Source organism: Colletotrichum orchidophilum, assembly GCF_001831195.1.
Source record: "Colletotrichum orchidophilum strain IMI 309357 chromosome Unknown Scaffold_72.1, whole genome shotgun sequence".
Lineage (NCBI taxonomy): Eukaryota > Fungi > Ascomycota > Sordariomycetes > Glomerellales > Glomerellaceae > Colletotrichum > Colletotrichum orchidophilum.
The window spans coordinates 213,714-231,661 of record NW_019173028.1 but is presented as its reverse complement, the minus strand read 5'-3'; the positions used below and the strand labels follow the sequence as shown (position 1 = coordinate 231,661).

Below are 17,948 nucleotides of genomic sequence, written 5' to 3'. Positions count from 1 at the left end.
CTATTTTGATCATCATTTCGGCCCGTGTCTGCAGCATGAACCATCGACAGCCCCCGCCGCAGCCGGCCCGGAGCTCCCGGCCCCAGACCGAGAAAGTCTCCAGCTCGGCGACTATGAGCAAGGGAACTCATGCGCCGGTACCGGCTCCGGCTCCCAAGCCAGCCAAGCAGTCGACTCCCATCGCAGCACCGAGGCCCGTCCGCCCGGTCTCTTCTCACAAACTTCAGCCTCCGGTGCAGCAGTGGACGGGAAACCCGAGTCCCCCTTCTTACACCAGCTTCAACGTCCCGCCGCCCGCAAGCCCGGCACCAAAAGCCGGACCCAGCGGCCCTTCAGCGCCCCCAAAAGCTTCTTCATCCGGCCTTTCCGGCGCTGGCCGCGTGGCCGACCTCCGCAGCCCCGGACCCGGCGCCCTCACCAGCTTTCCTCCGCCACCGCCGACACCGCCTCAGAGGGAGCCCGCCGGTTACTTCCCCGCGGGCGCAGGGCAACAACCACTACATGCACAGAGCAAGGCCACTGCAGCTCGTATCCCGGCCAGTGCGGCCAACGGAGTCTTGACACCGCCCGAAAAGGCAAAGAGCGCTGGGGCGGCTGGACCGCGGCCTGGCGTGATCGACTTTGACAACCTCGAAGAGACTCTCCAAAACCTGCGCTTTGCGCCCTCGCCGATGCTGTCAACCATCTACTCCGCCCCGTCGACCCCTCGCGACGAACTCTCTACTCCCGACTTCACCGCCAGCACCACCACATCGTGCTTCACGCCTCCTTCTACGAACCCGACACCGGAACCCGTGACGCCGTTGGATCTCACTCCTCGAGGACCGCCGCCGCCGCCGCCGGAGAAGAAGGAACTCACGCTGTCGCCTACCAGACCACGCGCCAACTCTCGCAGGGCCAGCCCGCCCAGCAGAAAGCGTGGACGTGGCGTCGTTGCCTGCATCGACAGCCCGGTAACCTTCTGCACCACGTGGTACACCCACCCTACCGCTCCCGACTTCTCCATCTGTTCCAAGTGCTACGAGGACTACCTCGTCGGCACCCGCTTCGAGTACGATTTCAGGGGCAAGATCTGCGACGACAACAAGCCGCGTGTCTGCCGCTTCAGCAAACCCCGCGTCAAGGACCATCTTCTCCGGAACACGCTCGCCACGGGACGCATTGAGGACCTCGTCAGCTTCCTCCTTCACAGGAGCGCCATTCCTGACTGCAGGGGAGCTGATGGAGCCAAGGGAAGCGAGGGCGCTAGGTGGTACCGTCCCAAGAATAACGCCGTCCCGAACATGGTTGTCTGCCAGGCATGTTTCGAGGACCATATCCAGCCGTATCGCTTCGCGGCCAACTTTGAACAAGCCACGGGACAAGCCACCAACGACGTCTGGTCCTGCGACCTCTCCACCCGCTACATCCAAAACATTTACAAGGAGGCGGCGGTGAAAGATGACTGGCCCGGCTTCACCAAGGAAGCTCTCGCCAGGATGAATATTCCCGCCTGCGCCAAGCGCCAAAAGGTCACCGTCACCTCCCGCAAGTGGTTCACGCCGACGACCCCGGGCCACGACGGCGTCCTAGCCTGCGCCGCTTGCTACTGTGACTTCGTAGCCGGCACGGGCGAAGAGGGCAAGTGGTGCGACGCCGGCACCAACCTCGCGTCCAGGTACGGCAGCCTGGTCTACTGCGCGCTGGGTCACTTCAACATTGGCATCGCCATGTCCTGCGCCACCGAGGCCAAGCAGTACTCCATCTTCTGGAAGGCCCTCGACGCGGCCTGCAGCGAGGAGTTTTGCAGCCCGCAGGGCATCAAGGACGGCAAATGGTACACCTTCCCCTCCCACCCGGCCGAGTTTGGCATCTGCGCCGCGTGCGTGTCGACCGTCGCCGAGCCCCTCGGGCTGAGCTCCTCTCTCGTAACCAAGTGCGGCGTATCCTCCGGCACGACGCTCCTGTGCTGCTTCAACCCTGCGAACCCGCGCTTCGCGCCCTACATGACGAAGCTCCTCGAGTGCCACTTCACGGCCGACACCCAGCCCCTCGAGTCCTACGCCCTCGAGTTTGCCAGCCTGCCCCTCTGCCCGCGCGACGAGGACTTTCAGAACCGGCGGTGGTACGGCTGGCAGGACTGCACAATCTGCCCCTCGTGCTACCACGAGTCCATCCGCGGCACCGCCCTGGCGGCCTCCATGCCCCTCAAGGGCGCCACCGTCCCCGCGAGCCTCATGTGCGAAATGTACAGCCCGCGCATGCGCAACCTCTACGCCCAGGCCTGCGCGCGCGGCGACCCTTCCGAGCTCCTCCGGGTCTCGAGGGCCCGCCGCGCCGTCTACGTCGAGACGGTGCCTACGATTCGGCAGATGATCATGGAGGCGCAGCTGGCGCTGGGCCAGCAGCACATGTTGAACGTCGCGAGCTCGACGAGCCGGACCATGGGGCAGGTCAAGGAGATTGCTATGCCGAGCCAGGGTGTGTACGGCATGCCGGGCGTCGGGTTTGGGTTCTCCAACCACTTTGAGGCTCAGGGGGCGCTGTACAGCAAACAGGCAAAGTCGATCATGGCTGAGTATGGATCAGGCTCGCGGACGCATGTCATTGGGACCTTGGAGAAGAGATGGAGGGAGGTTGAGTAGGGCAGATGCTTCGAAAGAGCGAGGACGTATAAGCGTGTTATTTTCCCTTTGTTCAAAGATACCACTTAAGAATATGAAAACCTTTGTCAAAAACTACCACCAGCCCAAGTCGTCGCTCCGAGATAATTGTTACCTCAGTGGCAGAGGTCGAAAGTCACTGCTTGAGTTTCGGGTACGCACTCAAAGCGGCTTGCCCACCAGTATGCAGAAACAGCGTCGCGTTCCCGTCAAACCCTCCCTGCTTCGCCGTGTGCAGCAGCCCAGTGAACGCCTTGCCGGTGTACACCGGATCCGTGAGGATCCCCTCCGCCCTCGCCAGCGTCTTGATGCCGTCCGCCGTCCGCTCATCAAGGTGGCCGTACGAGCCGCCAAGGTAGTCATAGTCAATCTCAAAGTCGTCCTTGGTGATGGACGCGGGATCCAGCCCAATCTTCTCCGCCGTGGTCCGCGCAATGTCCAGGACCAACCCCGCCACGTCCTGTTCGGGCTTCCTCAGGATCGAGTAGCCGACCAGGCGTTTCCGCGCGCCATTCCTGCCGAGCTGCTGCGCGAGTTTGAAGCCGGCGACCATGCCGCCCAGCGTCGAGCCGGACCCGACCGCCACCACGATGATGTGTCCCAAGGGTTCCCCGAGCCTGTCCTCCTGGTCGAGCAGCTCGAAGGCCCACCTGGCGTAGCCCAGGCCGCCCAGGGGGTGCGTGCTCGCCCCCGCAGGGATCACGTACGGTTTCCTTCCGCGGGTCGTCAGGGCGGAGATGACGTCGTCCTGGCTGGTGTTGGCCGGAAATGTCTCGGCCCCGAGGATCTCATTGAGCTGGATGTTGCCGGCGTACTTGTACTCTGGGTCCCCTGACGGGACCACGTCAACTGGGAACAGCGCTACCTGATTGTCCGTCAGAGTTTTTCCCCGTCAGAGGAGGCACCGCTACCACATGGAGAAAAAAAGAAAATGTAAAAAATGTCTCTGCCATGAGAGGTTGAAAACTCACTTTCAGACCTAGTTTTGCTGCAGCCGCAGCGGTCTGCCGCATGTGGTTCGACTGGGTTCCGCCGGTCGTAACCAAAGTATCCGCACCTTGATTGATTGCGTCTGCCAAAACGTACTCTAGCTTCCGCACCTTGTTGCCTCCAAATGCGAGACCGGAGTTGCAATCGTCACGGGCGATCCAGAGGCTGGTCGTGCTTATCCCCTCGAGCTTGGCGAGCCGATCCAGCCGCTCAATGTCTATGGGCCGATCATAGAGCAATCGGACGCGAGGAATCTCGCTGAATGGGAATGGGAGATTGACCATCTTTTGTACTTTGATTTCAAGAGACTCGTCGAGATGTTGGCCAGATAGGTACTATTTTTGGTGTTGTGCTTTGAAGTGCAAAAGTTGCGGTCACGCAAGAGGGGATATAACCAACGTAAGACGACCCCGCTTCAGCTGGATAATAGCCCATGACGATGACTTGCGGAGTTTGTGAGCAACGTGATTTGGATAATCGCTAGTGATCCTGATCATCAGAACATCACCTCACATGATCTCAGGGTCTGGTGTGTGGATAAGCCGTGCTCCTTTTTGACATGAAACCAAGTACATACGGCACTATTGATAAGGAAATATACCTGGGGATTCAGACTTTGGGAAGAGATTCTTCAATGTCGCTCGGAAACGCTACTTCCTCGTCTCTAATGCCATTGAGTCGACTGTTGTATTCTTTTCCGAACTCTTCAATTAATGAGAACTTCTCCAATTTTTCCATACTTCCAATTAAGACTTTTTAATAATATATAACAAGAATAATCAAATGATTTAAGGGACCGTCTCGTCTTATGGTACGAGCCGGGTGGAATAAGTGGTGCACTTCCGTGGAACTGGACCGACCATCAGGGCAGCAGGACTTTTGAGACCAAAATTTTCTTCGGCCATCGAGGTGCGAGGCAAGTTCAGAAGCCGCAAATTCTCAGTCTCGCGCCCCTACATAAACTGCGATAGCCAATACCAAGCATCACTTTCCATCTCACTGCTAACCTCTCTCTTCCTGTACACAGTAAGGTACTTGCCCCAAACACCTACGACCTCAACAAGTCTGTCTACAGATCCCCACGACAAAGATGCAGTGGAAATTGATCTATTGGATCTTCCCACTCGCCTGCGGCGCAACCCAACCTGCCGCAGATATCGCCATCCAGCCCCCTGTGCCGATCCTCAGCAAGAACATGCCGGTCTGGACCTCGATTACGCCTCCAGCCCCAACACCGACAGACGCATCGAGATTCCTCCGTATCCCGTTGTCTCGAGGCCACGCACGATGCTGGTACGATCGCTACGTGGACGCGCACCACATGTTGAAGCGCGAAAAGTACAAGGCGCTCCCTTCCTCCGTCAACGAGTGCCAGGATCTGTGCAGGAAGCCTCTCTCCGATGGCAGCACTTGCCGATACGCTGTCTATATCAAGGGCGGCCCCAGGGCTGCCGAAGATGTCTGCCTGCTGGATAGTGAGCCGTTTGACGAGGTTCAGTGGAATTGGCACGGCCCGCATGATACTTGGATCTGTGTCGGCAGCGAGAAGATGAAGGGTGAGAGTTAGGAGACCTGAGGATGGGAATGAAGGATGAGGATGGTGATTGATATAGTTGGAAGATGTTCCAGGACATTTCGTGGCTGGTGGTGAAGTCACAGCGCTGTGCGGATTCTTTTGGGGGGTGGAGGATGGATGGATTGTTGGAGGGGTGAAGCTTGATCAGGACAACATCGACAACAAGAACAAAAGAGGCATACCATGCTCTTCTACATCTACCCGACTGTCAGACCCCATGTCTGTATCAACACCGCGTTACGCCATTCCTCTACTGCGTCACTTGGAACCAATATCACCTTCTCAGCTATTAGCACCTATAGTCTAGACAGTACATCGAATTACAAACAGTTCAAGTTGAAATTCGTTTCAAAATAATGATAGGAACCCTCGGTGAATTATGAGAGCCACGAAGTATGACGGCGAAAGACTGCACGAGTTCGCCATAGAAGCCAGGGCTATGATGAATGTCGGGGCATGCATTTACTCTTCTTTCTGTGCCAGATTGCAGAAGTCCATTCTTCGCATTCTCCAATACAGCTCCGTTTTTTCTGCCCTTTCACTCTCGGCCGCTCTTGAAGAAAATGCCGATGATTCAATCATGAACCTTTTGCAATGGCCATAAAGGTGGAGTCTGCTGTCCGCTTTCAAGACAGAAGCAATATCGCGCGAGGTTGACATTGTTGATTCTTACGACATAACTGAGTGATGTGATATTTCCACAAGGCCTTCAGACGTTAGGTCCAGAAATTTGACGTCGAATAAAAGAGGATAGCCTTTTTCAGAGAAATTTTGAACGAACCACTTCATTTCACCCACTAACAGACCATGAATGTGACCGCTTACAAGTTCAGGAACCTTGAATGAAGACCACGAGAGTGGAACGGCGAGTCTCCTACTCTTAGATTCCTAGGAACTCTCTCATTCATCAAACATTGGGCTTAAAGCTTACAAGCATCGATGACGTTGTCCGAGAAAACCTTTGATTATATCTCAGAAGAGAGCAAGACCCCTTCAGGAGAATTGAGCATTTGAAACGACAGTCAATGCCAAGATATATATCTGCCAAAGCGCCTCAAATGCAATGCGAATACAAGAACCCAAAAGTTCATTCATGTTTCTCAAGATGGTCGTAAAGCCAACTTTTCAATCCCGAACCGCCCCGAAATTTACAAGAAGAAAGCGCCGATGGCGGCGGCACCAAGCACACCAAGACCTTGAGGTGACACGAGACCCGCAGCGTTGGGGGCCGGGGTGGAGCTGCTGCCGCCGTTATTGTTGCCGGAGCCGGAAGCGGGGGTCTGGGTCGGGGAAGTAGCTCCGCCGCCGCCGGAGCCGGGAGTTATGGTGGTGGTGAGTTGGGCCGAGTTAGTGGGGCGCGCCGCTGAGACGGACGGGGTGGAGGAGGCGTAAGAGGCAGTGGAGGCGTAGGAGGTGCTGGCGAAGCCGCAGGTTCTCAGGATATCGTTGATGTCTATGCCGATGTGGGTCAGTACAAGAACGGGATGCTGTTGAAAGTGTGTTGATTTCTTTTGCTTACCATCCAGGTCATCCCGGTCACGGACATTCTGGTCCATGCAGCTGGCGCAGAGCGCGGCGTACTGGGAGACGTTGATGCTGTTGTTGGTACAGACGCACTGGGCCTCGAGACGGCCCTCGGTGAGGTCGTCGTTGATCCGGTCATCGTCAACCTCGCAGGCCCGGCCGAGGTCGTAGATTGGGCGGCAGACGGCCTGGCACTGGCTGGGAATGTCGTCGTTGTCGAGTCGGAGGTCGGCCTTGACGAAGGCGGCGGCGGCGAGGGACAAGGCGACGCCGGTGAAGTGCATTTTGGCTGTTAAAATTGTTTTTGGGAGGCTGAAAGTCAGTTCAGGGACGGAGTGGTCAAGTAATTGCAATTGAATTGGTGTCGTGGCAAGTAGTTGATGATGTTGGATTGCTGGTGAAGTGTTCGTCGGAATAGAGAGTAGGATGGGATGATGCCGGATATATAGTAATTTGCCGGACGACTCTCTACTGGGCCGAGCATCAATGAATCAACAACACTCAATAGATGAACGGCAGAATAGACAGAGTGACAGACCACGTACGAAGCATGCGGCTGTGTCTTGGGCGGCGACCGCGCATCGTCACTCGGAGGCTTGGGTCTTGGTTGGTCTCTTGGCGGTGGCAGGTCTCCATCTCAACGGCTCCCACTCAGATGAGCAGCTATTCGAAAGTGGATTTCGATGAAGGAAGCCAAGAAGCCCCCCCCGCTGCCCCAGCCTCAATTGGCGACTCAGCATCCCGGGCATTATCGACCGCAGTTTTTTGTTTCTGCCAAAAGCCCACTGAACAAGTCTAAATTGAACAAACGTTGATTACCTAACGTGAGCTCTCGGCCGGTGCTGCTTGGGGGCCTCTTAGTCCTTGCTGACCGCAGGGTTGCTCGTCAAAACCCTACCTCATGTTTCTTCCACCATGTCAGAAGAGCAAATTCCTCCTTCGCTGTCCCTGAATCCACAGGAAAGCTTAATACGATACGCCTGGGGCCCCTTGTTAGCCCATGGACAGTCACAAGTTGAGACTCTAAGACGGATAGGTGTCGCGTGCTACAGTTGACAGCATATTTACGGACATGACCGCACTTTGGACGGGTAAGTTGTAACAGCGTTGGGGCAAGGTTCAGCTACCGGACAAGGGCTGGGCGAGAGGCTAAGCAACCCCACACAAGTGGCGCCCTAAAACCAACCGACAAATCGAGGAAGCTGAAAGCCAAATTTGTACTCCATGGTAATTACTTTACTATACTTTCATGAAATGCCTTCCAAATAGGCAGGTAGGTACTGTCCGCTAAGATAGAAAAACACAAACCTCCACGTGTATGTCCGCCCTCGTCATCAATCGAGTGGGCGTGCGCCAACAAAGATTTGGCGCCAGATTTGGACATCTCGTTGCCTTCCAGAAACCGCCAGCCTTATTTCTTGTCAAGGCCAATTGACCCCATCCATCGATCAAGCCTTTATTTTGGGTTTCTATCTATATCTAGTGGGGTACTAGAGCTACTGGAGAGTTGATCATTCGCCGCCGGTACATCGCCGCCAAGAACAGCAGAGCCACGGCAACACGCACGCACCGCATTCCAGCAGCAGTGCCGTGAAGCGTCTCTCTCTTCGACTGGATCATCCACCACCCAAGACCCCAAGAAAAACTCCAAAGATGAGCTGTCGTGTTTCACATCTCTGCTTGGCGTATGGTCTTGGAGAGGAAGTGTCTTGCAGTCCCAGTATTCCGTTGTTGACGGTTCGTCCATTCATGTTTTCATGTTCACTGCCCCCCCAGATGACGCCGAGCTGCGGATGATCTACACCAGGTTCTGCCACCAGTTAAGGGATCAGCATCATCTTTTGTTATCTTTACAATTCGCTGGTTGTTGGGTTCTCTCGGCCTTTCGTCAACCCCACGCAAAACCCAATGCTATCCCCAACTTTCCTTGCAGCTAGAGGGACGGAACTCGAAATGGGGGGGTTTCTGATTTGCCCAGAAAGGTTCAAAAGCTTCGCGGTGTCTCCAGGTCAGCTGAGAGAAGAGGTGCGGGTACAGGGTGCTAAATTTAGGTCCTCACGATGCGCTTACATCTTGGCGCTATCCAAAAGAAATTTCAAACGAAAGAAATTTCAATCAGCAGCTTGCAGACGATGCAAGGCCCACTGCAAATTTGAAATCGAATTAGACATCTTTAGTCATGATCGAACGAACTGTTAAGCTTCTAGATTTTTACTACCAGTGGAGGAACATAACCGTGACGAGCTGTTCCGAACAATTGTCGTGTGTTTGCTGATATCTCTACGGGGTCCACACAATGTGCCAAGACATCAATGAAGCTTCACCTCCGTTAAAAAAAAAAAAAAAAAAAAAAAAAAAAACAAAAAAAAAAAAAAAAAAAAAAAAAAAAAAAAAAAAAAAAAAAAAAAATAAAAAAAAAAAAAAAAAAAAATAATTAAAAAAAAAAACAAAAAAAAAAAAAAAAAAAAAAAAAAAAAAAAAAAAAAAAAAAAAGCCGCCCAAAACGAGAAGGAGAAAATGAAGGGAAATAAACTCAAAAGAAACAAGTTATCAATCTCCAGGACGGAAATTAATCCAAAGTGGGGACTCAAAGATTCATATTCATACTGATTTAAATCCAGAAATACAGACAAGCAGTCAGATGATCTGTATGCTTAAACTAGGAGAACTGTTCTGGTGACTATCAAGATGGCTTGACTGAAGCCAAATAATCAAAAGGCTGATGTAAAGCCATCCTCAATTTGAATCAAAAAAAATTTTAATCCGTCGAGATTGAGAAGATCGACAATTTGTCTCGTGACCATCACACGCGTACAAGGCTCAGTGCAAGACGTAAGCTTCACAGGTGAGGGCGATCCGCGCTATATGTGGCGATGTGCGTGATCACTGCCTACCTCCGTAGCATTTTGGACCAATAGATTGGGATACGGATACATCACAGAATGGCTAAATATTTGAGAGACTCTTAGGGGGCAGTGTATCTTCTGTGAGGTGAATCTTCCTGATCTGTGCCGTGGAGAAAGCTGTAGAATTTCGTCATGTCCGCTTTTCAGGGTAATCTCATAGCATTGGTTATTTTTGATCCATCGGAAGATTGGTTTCCTCCGTCGCTGGTTGGTAGACGCAATAAACGACTTTCTCATCTCGGTCACTCGGCCAGCTGTAAATGAAATCTTAGATAAGTCACGCCTGTAGCATGACTGGTTCATCTATTGATTGCTTCCCAATGGTAGGCCGAGTCGAGATTATAAATCCGATTGAGATCGAGATTAGGTTGCCCGGTCGATACATGTAAAAGTAGCTGTGAGGAGGCACATTTTATAATATTTACTCTGGTCAGATCTTCAAAAGAGTAGGGAAACTTACAAACCAGTTGCTTTTACAATCAAAGTCTTGCAGCAAAGTCTCAACGAGAGTTTCACGATTCAGGAGCATATTGGACAAGATCTCATTATCATGAATGCATCAGACTAAAAGTACTATGTAGATCGTATGATGGGGAAGCTCTAAGGAAATGAGACGAATGGATCGTCTCCGGAGTAGAGCCATTTGTACTGCATTAGTAATGATATTTGATTGGAGGCCCAGTAATGAAATAGGAAGTGACGGTGGGATGATTTGAATGGTTTTACTTAATGTCCCTATTACTTCAACACTGGACTTTTAACCTATATCGAAATCAATTCTACAAAAGGTACGCCAACAGCGAGACGTCTCCTATCCTGACTTTTCGACGAAGAGTCTCCAAAACGAGCGTGCAGGTTTCTTGTTACCATCGAACCATGTTTGCTCTTGGAAGGATTTATTTTTCTTTGATATGTAGCGGTCGCCTTCGCATGTGTAAGCTTTTTCCTCGGATGTCATCGATTGTTGGGGAGGTGGTGGGTATGAGGGACTGTCAAGGTTGACGGTTCTTAGAAGAGCACATGTGCAACCAAGCCAGGCCGGCAGTTATGTTGGCTTCGTCTGAAAACGACAACCACACTCAATGTCTAGGCTTCTATCATGAATGGTGTGTACCGCTATTATTTCCTCTTTGCGTTTAGTCGAAAACCACAACAACCTTGTTTGCCTTGCCTGACTTGGCCAACTCCAACGCTTCTATTGCCCTTTCAAACGGAATCTGGTCACTGACAATCTCCGCATACTTGTCCCAATTATCGATGATATCATCCGTGACCTCCAAAATCTCTGTCGGATAGCCCACGCTGAAGACGATGGTCAACTCGGTTGAAATCAAATGGGCAAAGTTCAACTCCGTCGGCTTCCTGTGGATTCCAACCACCCCAAACGTAGCCCCGCGCTTCGCCATCTTGCACACTTGCGCAGGCACCGGTGGCGCACCGGCGGCGTCGAGAAAGATGTCGCTATCAGGACGCGTGCCTCGCTTCTGCGCCGTCGCCCCGTCCCCTTGCAACTCGACGAGCTTCGCAGCCAAGTCTTCGGCCTCGTCCGAGTTGATGACGGCGTCGGCGCCGACTTTGAGCGCCTTTTCGAGCCTCGAGTTGACCACGTCCACGACGACGATATGGCTCGCCCCCTTTCTACGATACCCCAAAACCGCGCCCAAACCAATCGGCCCCGCGCCAAAGACCACAACCTTGCAGCCCGGTTTCGGGCTCGTCCTGTTGACGGCGTGCAGGGCGACCGCCATGGGCTCGTTGAGCGCTGCAATGTGCCAGGGTATGCTCTTTGGGATCTTCTTTAGGTGCTTCCGAGGTTCGTAGTTGTGGATGACGACGTAGTCGCACAGCGCACCTTGCGCGCCGCCCGAGCCGAGGAGGCCGTCCGTGAATACCATCGTGTCTACCACAACGTGATCGCCGACCTCAATGTCGGGTGACTCAATCTGCTTTCCAATTTCTGCCACCTCTCCTGCTGGTTCGTGGCCGAGGGGAGTGCATCCCTGGTACGGCGGGATGCCGCCGTGATCAATGTATAAGTTGTCGGATCCGCAGATACCGCAGGCTTTGATTTTGAGAAGAACGTCTTTGGGGCCTGCTACGGGTGTAGGGATATCGACCCATGATACGACACCAGGTGCGGTGATTTCAATGCGCTTCATGGCGAGCTTAGGCTGGGACTGAGCGAGGGAATGGACACAAAAATGGTCGCTGAAAAACAGTTTCTACGAGTTCAAATGAGAGTTGCAAGGGTTGCCCCCTATTTCTGAGCGACACATTAGGTTGCTTATTGGACTCTTATATTCACTTCCTCTTTGGTTTTCATTGACTTCATAGTTTAGAAAGCGAATCCGATACCGAGATATCGCGAACAGACAAATGAGAGTAGCTGGGTGCGAAATGGGGGTGGGTCGAAGGTTGACAACTGCTCCCGGAAACTTACCTTTGACTGGGGATTCCCAAAGTCGGCACTTGATGCCTCGAACTTTATTTTGGGGATTCGGGATGTGGCCAGTGGTGACGCATGGCAGTGACTAAGCATAGTCAATATACTACTGTTACTGCTTAGCACTCCTCGTTAATAGGTCATGCTAAGGTACGGAGTGGTCCATCTATCTCTCAGGACTCAACTTAAAGAGATGAAATAACTTGGACAAGGGCATCATGTCATTTACCCACGGAGCGATGAGCATCTATCGCGCGTATCTGGGGATGTCAGCAGAGGGCGCCGCTTCCCGCGAGTTTTTCGACTTCTCTGCTGAGCCACGTCGCCGGTCCCGACTCAAGTTCTGAGTACGTGGCGGAGCATGTCGGGATTAGCTTGCAGGACAAAGTGATTGATGACGCACTGATGCAGTTCTTCAAATGGCAGTACCCTCCCTCACTTCATGCTCATCTACCGCGAGTCGTTTCTGAGAGACCACTTTGGTGACCGGATTCACAACAAGTATTAGTCTTCGGCTTTACTCATGTCGATTTGTGGCCCTGGGGGACGTCACGTCACCAGAAAGGCGCCATCGGGATGCGAGCGAGCAATTCCTCTCCGCTGCCGAGAGAATACTCTTCGTCTCCGGTTTCACGAAACCTTCCATCGTGGCTGTGAAGTGATTTCTCTGCCTGGGGGTTCTATGAAATAGGAAGAGGCAATCTCTCCAAGGGCTGGGGTTTCTCAGTTACGCCATCGCTGATGGTAGTGTGTACTAGGATATCTGCTTCCGTCATCTTCCAGTCTGTTGATTACGATGTACATCGAATGAAGGTCTACCCGCCGTGTCTTGGCATACACTTTCTGTCTGTCTCCCACCGTGGACCTCAAGCAAACTCTCAGTTACGGAGCTGTTAGCTGTTATCATTCTGAATTGATTTTGAGAAGCGCCAGAATCAAGGTGTCATGTAAGCTGGTTGAAGGAATGTCAATGACCGCAGCTACGGCTCTACGGCTGGTTTCGAATCATCACGGAGATCTCATCTCTGACTTACGGGAGTCTGTTGGTGATTTCGGACCTCAGCGTCATCTTACAATAGATAAACAGACTGTCCAAGTATCAGACTAATCAACTTATACGAAGTGTAGCATCCGTAAAATATGCGACGGCGCATCTCCATATCCTCCTCAGTAGAGGGTGATGCATCGTGAGACATCCAGTATTTCGGGTCCCTTTGGAAAGCCAAGTCTTGTGCCATGCGGAAGGCGAGTCCTGAACGCGTCCGACTTCAGCATCAGGTAGTACACTGGAGAGAGCTGTTTCCTTGGCAGCGGAACGACTCAGGAGGTAGGTCTGACATTATTCAATAGGTATTATGAGCAGGTTTAATTCACAAGTGGTATCATCGCGGCTCTTCAGATCTTGTCCCGTCCCGCGTCATCTTTACTCTTCCACGCTCACCGTTCGCCCTTGTCATGAGGAGCTTCAAAACGACTTTGCATCACTAGGACGTAGGTTCATGGGCCTCTTAAGCTACCACCACCTTTTCACCCTTGGTGGTCTCCGTCAGACCCTCGACGGGGATCTCAGCGTCGGTGTTCTCGAAGCTCTCGCCGCGCATCATGCCGAGCTGGCGGGTGTCGTAGCCGTTGGCCTCCAGATAAGCCCGGTAGCGTTGGTCTTCGACAGCAATGGTGTCCTGGCCGATATGCGGCAGGCAGAAGATGGCGAGGGCCGCGGACAGGATGCACAGCGAGGAGGAGACCCAGAAGGGATACTGGGCGGATGCGACTGCGTTGTCGCCGCCGGCCGCCTGAATGTAGGGGAAAACTAAAAAGAAAAAAAAGACTTTTTGTCAGCGTGGGTTCTCTCCAGCGTCGCAATTTCATGAGCCATTTTGGACGTACCCCAGGTGCCGACGAATGCGCCAATCTTGCCAATCGCCGCAGCGATGCCGTAATATTTGCCTGTTGAGTGAAATTCCATCAGCACGCGTCGCCAGATTTTCAACCGGTTGTTAACGAGGGCAATTTCGTACCGCGGATACCCGTCGCACACGTCTTTGCCGCCAGCAAGCCAATGTTGTTTCCGGGCCCGACCTCGCCCAGCGCCAGGAAGATGCCGTACACGACGACGAAGCCGGCAATCATGCTAGGCTGCGACAGGTTGAAGTAGTCGCCGGCCATGATGAAGCCGACAACGGCCTGCAAGATAACGCCGAGGGCGAGGGCGTAGCGCGGGCCGAGCCAGTCGGAGAGCGGGGCGCCGAGCATGGTACCCGGGATGTAGAACAGGTTGATGACCGTGTTCCAGCCGAAGACGGTGGTGAGCGGGGCCGTATCGCCGTACACGTTGCTCAGGATGGTTGAGGAGTAGATTCCGAACGAGTAGGAGGAGAACTATTTCGGACATTAGCATGAACAAATTCATCACCGAGAGAGAGCCTTCTTCTTTTAGGGCAGCAAGATTTAGACTAACATCATAGATGAACCAGATCAAGCTGACGACGAAGAGGCGCCAGCCGTAAAACTTGAGGGATAGCAGGTAGGGCGTCTTTGCGTAGCGCATCGAGTTCTTGGTCGAGGCTGCGGGCTCTTTGACGAAAAGACGGAGGACGAAGAGGAACATGGGGAACACGACGCCGATGCCCAAGCTGGTGCGCCAGATGGTGCTGTAGTGGCCATTGTGGCAAGCGGCCGCGACTACGTATGGCACAAATGCTGTTTTTATGTATCAGTATCATCATGTCCCCGGTATCAAGAAAGTTGTAGCACAAACCGCCAATAACGAATCCCTAGTTGACCGAGTCAGCAAAAGGCAAGTGATGTTCCGGAACTTGTACAATACGTACCCAATCAATCATGGTGTTCGTAAACATGATGAACCACAAGTTTCTCGAGCCCGACTTTAGCTCGCCGGTAGACTCTGCTGCGCCGACACTACCCGCGGGGTACTCTCCTCCAATGCCGATGCCGACCTAAAATGTCATGGCGATGACGTTAACAATTGGCCTTTTCTGAGCGCCCATCCAGTCCCCAACAAATGGAGCGAGCGAACAGGTGGAAAAAGCAGCCAAAAAATCAAATAGTGGTCGGGTCTTTGCAACTTACGAAAAACCGCCAGGCAGCCAGCATATTAAACATGCCGATATCCTCACCCTTGTAGTAGGACCCGGTAGCGAGCGCGGTGAAGACGACCAGGATGACAGTCGAGACGAGCAGCGAGTTGGTCCGCGACCAGTGGTCTGCAAGCCAGCCGAACGCGAGCTGGCCGACGACGGTGCCGGCAAAGGCGATGTCGCTGACGTACTTTTTGGCGTTGGAGTTCTTGTAGACGTCGCCGTACTGCAGAGCGAGGACCGTGGTGACGGATCCAATGACCTGTGGCACCCCCGGCGCATGCGCGCGCGCGCGTCAGTACCAATTTCTTTAATTACCAAGAGGGCCGCAATACATGGTGAATGCGTCAAGAGTTGGGTTGGCGCTCACGTTGTTGATGTAGCCGTCGGAGAAGAGACCGGCGCCGCAGGCAATGACGGGCACAATGGCCTTTCGGAACGGCTGACGGGGCGCATCGTCGATGGCGACGGCCTCTTGCGCCGTAGCCTCGGACTCGGCCGACTTCTTTCCTCGGAAGTTGAGCATCGTCGCGAGTTTGACCGGGGGGGCGGCTCTTCTTCTCGTGTAAGTGCTCACGCTGGCGCCCCGCGTGTCAAAGGGAAACCCAGCGACGACTGCGACAGGAAGGACGAGCAAATGATCGAGAGATGACAGCAACACAGAGAGACTGTATGTGCGTGAGACGGGGAAGGGAGGATGAAGGTTGTGCAGAGCGGCGCAAAGGTTAAAAAGGCGATAGGCGCGCCGAGTCAAGAAGCGCAGGGGAAATCAACAAGGTATTTATTCGGACGATCACAGGCTCGTCGGTGCTAGCCACACGGCATGACCTGCCAACCAGAGGAGAGGGCCTCTTCCCATGTTGCTTTTATCTTGTTTCCCTCCCCCCCCCCACACCCCACTTACCACACGCCCTCGGAAGCAGTTCTGCTGTTGGCTGCTTCGTTCTGTGTGAGCAAGTGTTGGTGTGTGAGAAAGAGAGAGAGAGAGAGAGAGAGAGAGAGATAACCCATGGGAATGCCTCTGGTGTCCCGTCCCACCCCACCCTGTTCCCCGGCGGACGGGGGGCCGGGTACACCCAAGAACGGGCGGCCAACCCCGATGCAACATAAGGGAAAGAATCCTACGGGGTCTCCCCTCCTCCCACGAGTCACCTCCAAAGGGCGATTCTTTCGAGGCAGACGAGTGGCTTATTGGCCATCTCTTGAGAAAAAACAGATCCACATTGGATAAGAGTTGCGGGCAAATACCGGGTAGTATGCTGATAAGACACGGATATGCGGCAAGAGGGGGAGGAGTTGGCAATTAATTCCCAATACTCTTTTTCGGTCTGTCTGGGTGCGGGTACACACCGTACGTACCATACGTACCATTCGTACACCTGGGGAGGACGAAACAACCGACTTTGAAGGAGAGTCGGGGAGAGACGAGTGGAGGGAGGGAGGGGGGGAGCCCGATATTACCCATCCGCTAGGCGAGCTGCTGGTTCGTGCAGACTTGCAGTAGTTCATGTGCTTTCTCGACTCTTGTCTCCCGCTTTCCACAGGTTCAACAGGTGGCAGTGTGGCACAGATGACGCTGCGATAAGGGCCAAAAAAAAAAGGTGAACCACAGAAGGCTGTCGCGTGTCGTATTTCCGCAACAGCCAATGGTTATCGTCCAGGAAGAAAGGCAATTGGAAGATTTGGCTTGGCTACCTAGCCGCATCGGCTAAGCTTTTTCCAAGCAGTCTAGCGCTTCTCGGCAGCCGTAGGAGGCTTACCGGTACTTCACTTGGCACTCTCCCGTCTGCTGCCAAGACTTTTTCCCCCCATGCGGCCCTACTGATGCTGAGCTAAAGTACTTTGGGGAAATTGTTAGTTAGTGCAGTTGTGCTTGTGGCAATAATGAGAAACTCTGTGGGTGCAACATGGGAATAATAGTTCATTCACTCATTCTCTGTGCGAACCCTCGAGCCAATGTGCCGCCTGATTTGACCACGTGCTAGCTCTTAAAATCACTATCCACCGAGACAATGAGACCATGTAAGCCCGTCTGCTCTTCAAAAAGTCCCCGATGAATCCCGATGAATCATTCCGATGAATCGGAGACCCAGCCAGTAGATTGACCGCCGAACCACCTCTCGATTGGGAAAAGAAGACTAAAAGAGAAAGAAAAAACTCAAAAAAACTTTTTACAAATTGCGCGGCTCAAGCATTTACATGAGAGCACGTGGCAAGGTTGCAGACATTATTTCCAACCCCAAGCACCTCGCATTGGGGAAAAAAAAAAATCTTTCCAACGCTGTCTCCATTGCGCGGCCTTTTGTCGCGGCCAATCCAAGGCCGTGTTGCCCACCACGTGCATGCGGCTCCGAGGTGCCGCTTTTGCAGGCCGGGCCCCGGCTTTTCGGCACAATTGGCGGCGGGGAGACACCCTCTTCTACCTCCCGGGACCCGATATTTCCGGACCGGAGGCGTTACTGCGACAGTGATCTAGGTATTCTGCCTGCGCGCCTGTTCATTCCCGCTTTCGTTCGCTTCTCCTCGGCCTTATCTCTTTCACTCAGTAACTCTCTGATGCTATTATTACGGCCGTTGGCTGGATCCTCAATGCAACCTAAAACAGCCCTGGAACGAGTCCATTGGATGTAAAGGCGCCCCGAGTGAAGACCACGGTCTAGTGTTCTCTGCAAACATGATTAAGCGCAAGATTATAAATAAGAACATACGTGTATTCAACTCTCATTGCATACTTCGCGCTCCTTTCAAAAGTTGAGAGCCTAGGATTCC

General features: G+C 53.2%; 6 protein-coding genes across 6 annotated transcripts; 2 read left to right on the top strand and 4 right to left on the bottom strand.

Annotated features, from left to right (window-relative positions):
* Window positions 1–35: 35 nt before the first annotated feature.
* On the top strand, window positions 36–2,624 carry CORC01_08489 (uncharacterized protein; the record flags this gene model as incomplete). The annotated part of the gene is made up of 1 exon (XM_022620119.1): window positions 36–2,624. One exon carries the CDS (start codon window positions 36–38, stop codon window positions 2,622–2,624), a length of 2,589 nt encoding a protein of 862 aa, XP_022473431.1.
* A 154-nt stretch (window positions 2,625–2,778) lies between these two features.
* On the bottom strand, window positions 2,779–3,916 carry CORC01_08488 (1-aminocyclopropane-1-carboxylate deaminase; the record flags this gene model as incomplete). Its single annotated transcript, XM_022620118.1, has 2 exons — window positions 2,779–3,507; window positions 3,614–3,916. The coding sequence occupies 2 exons, from the start codon at window positions 3,914–3,916 to the stop codon at window positions 2,779–2,781; spliced, it is 1,032 nt and encodes a 343-aa protein (XP_022473430.1).
* An 806-nt stretch (window positions 3,917–4,722) lies between these two features.
* Window positions 4,723–5,199, top strand: CORC01_08487 (uncharacterized protein; the record flags this gene model as incomplete). Its single annotated transcript, XM_022620117.1, has 1 exon — window positions 4,723–5,199. One exon carries the CDS (start codon window positions 4,723–4,725, stop codon window positions 5,197–5,199), a length of 477 nt encoding a protein of 158 aa, XP_022473429.1.
* Window positions 5,200–6,356: 1,157 nt separating this feature from the next.
* On the bottom strand, window positions 6,357–7,016 carry CORC01_08486 (uncharacterized protein; the record flags this gene model as incomplete). Its single annotated transcript, XM_022620116.1, has 2 exons — window positions 6,357–6,661; window positions 6,728–7,016. 2 exons carry the CDS (start codon window positions 7,014–7,016, stop codon window positions 6,357–6,359), a joined length of 594 nt encoding a protein of 197 aa, XP_022473428.1.
* A 3,758-nt stretch (window positions 7,017–10,774) lies between these two features.
* Window positions 10,775–11,797, bottom strand: CORC01_08485 (alcohol dehydrogenase; the record flags this gene model as incomplete). The annotated part of the gene is made up of 1 exon (XM_022620115.1): window positions 10,775–11,797. The coding sequence occupies one exon, from the start codon at window positions 11,795–11,797 to the stop codon at window positions 10,775–10,777; it is 1,023 nt and encodes a 340-aa protein (XP_022473427.1).
* A 1,792-nt stretch (window positions 11,798–13,589) lies between these two features.
* CORC01_08484 (major facilitator superfamily transporter) lies at window positions 13,590–15,705 on the bottom strand (the record flags this gene model as incomplete). The annotated part of the gene is made up of 8 exons (XM_022620114.1): window positions 13,590–13,891; window positions 13,969–14,028; window positions 14,100–14,460; window positions 14,540–14,781; window positions 14,840–14,855; window positions 14,913–15,038; window positions 15,172–15,441; window positions 15,550–15,705. 8 exons carry the CDS (start codon window positions 15,703–15,705, stop codon window positions 13,590–13,592), a joined length of 1,533 nt encoding a protein of 510 aa, XP_022473426.1.
* Window positions 15,706–17,948: the final 2,243 nt, after the last annotated feature.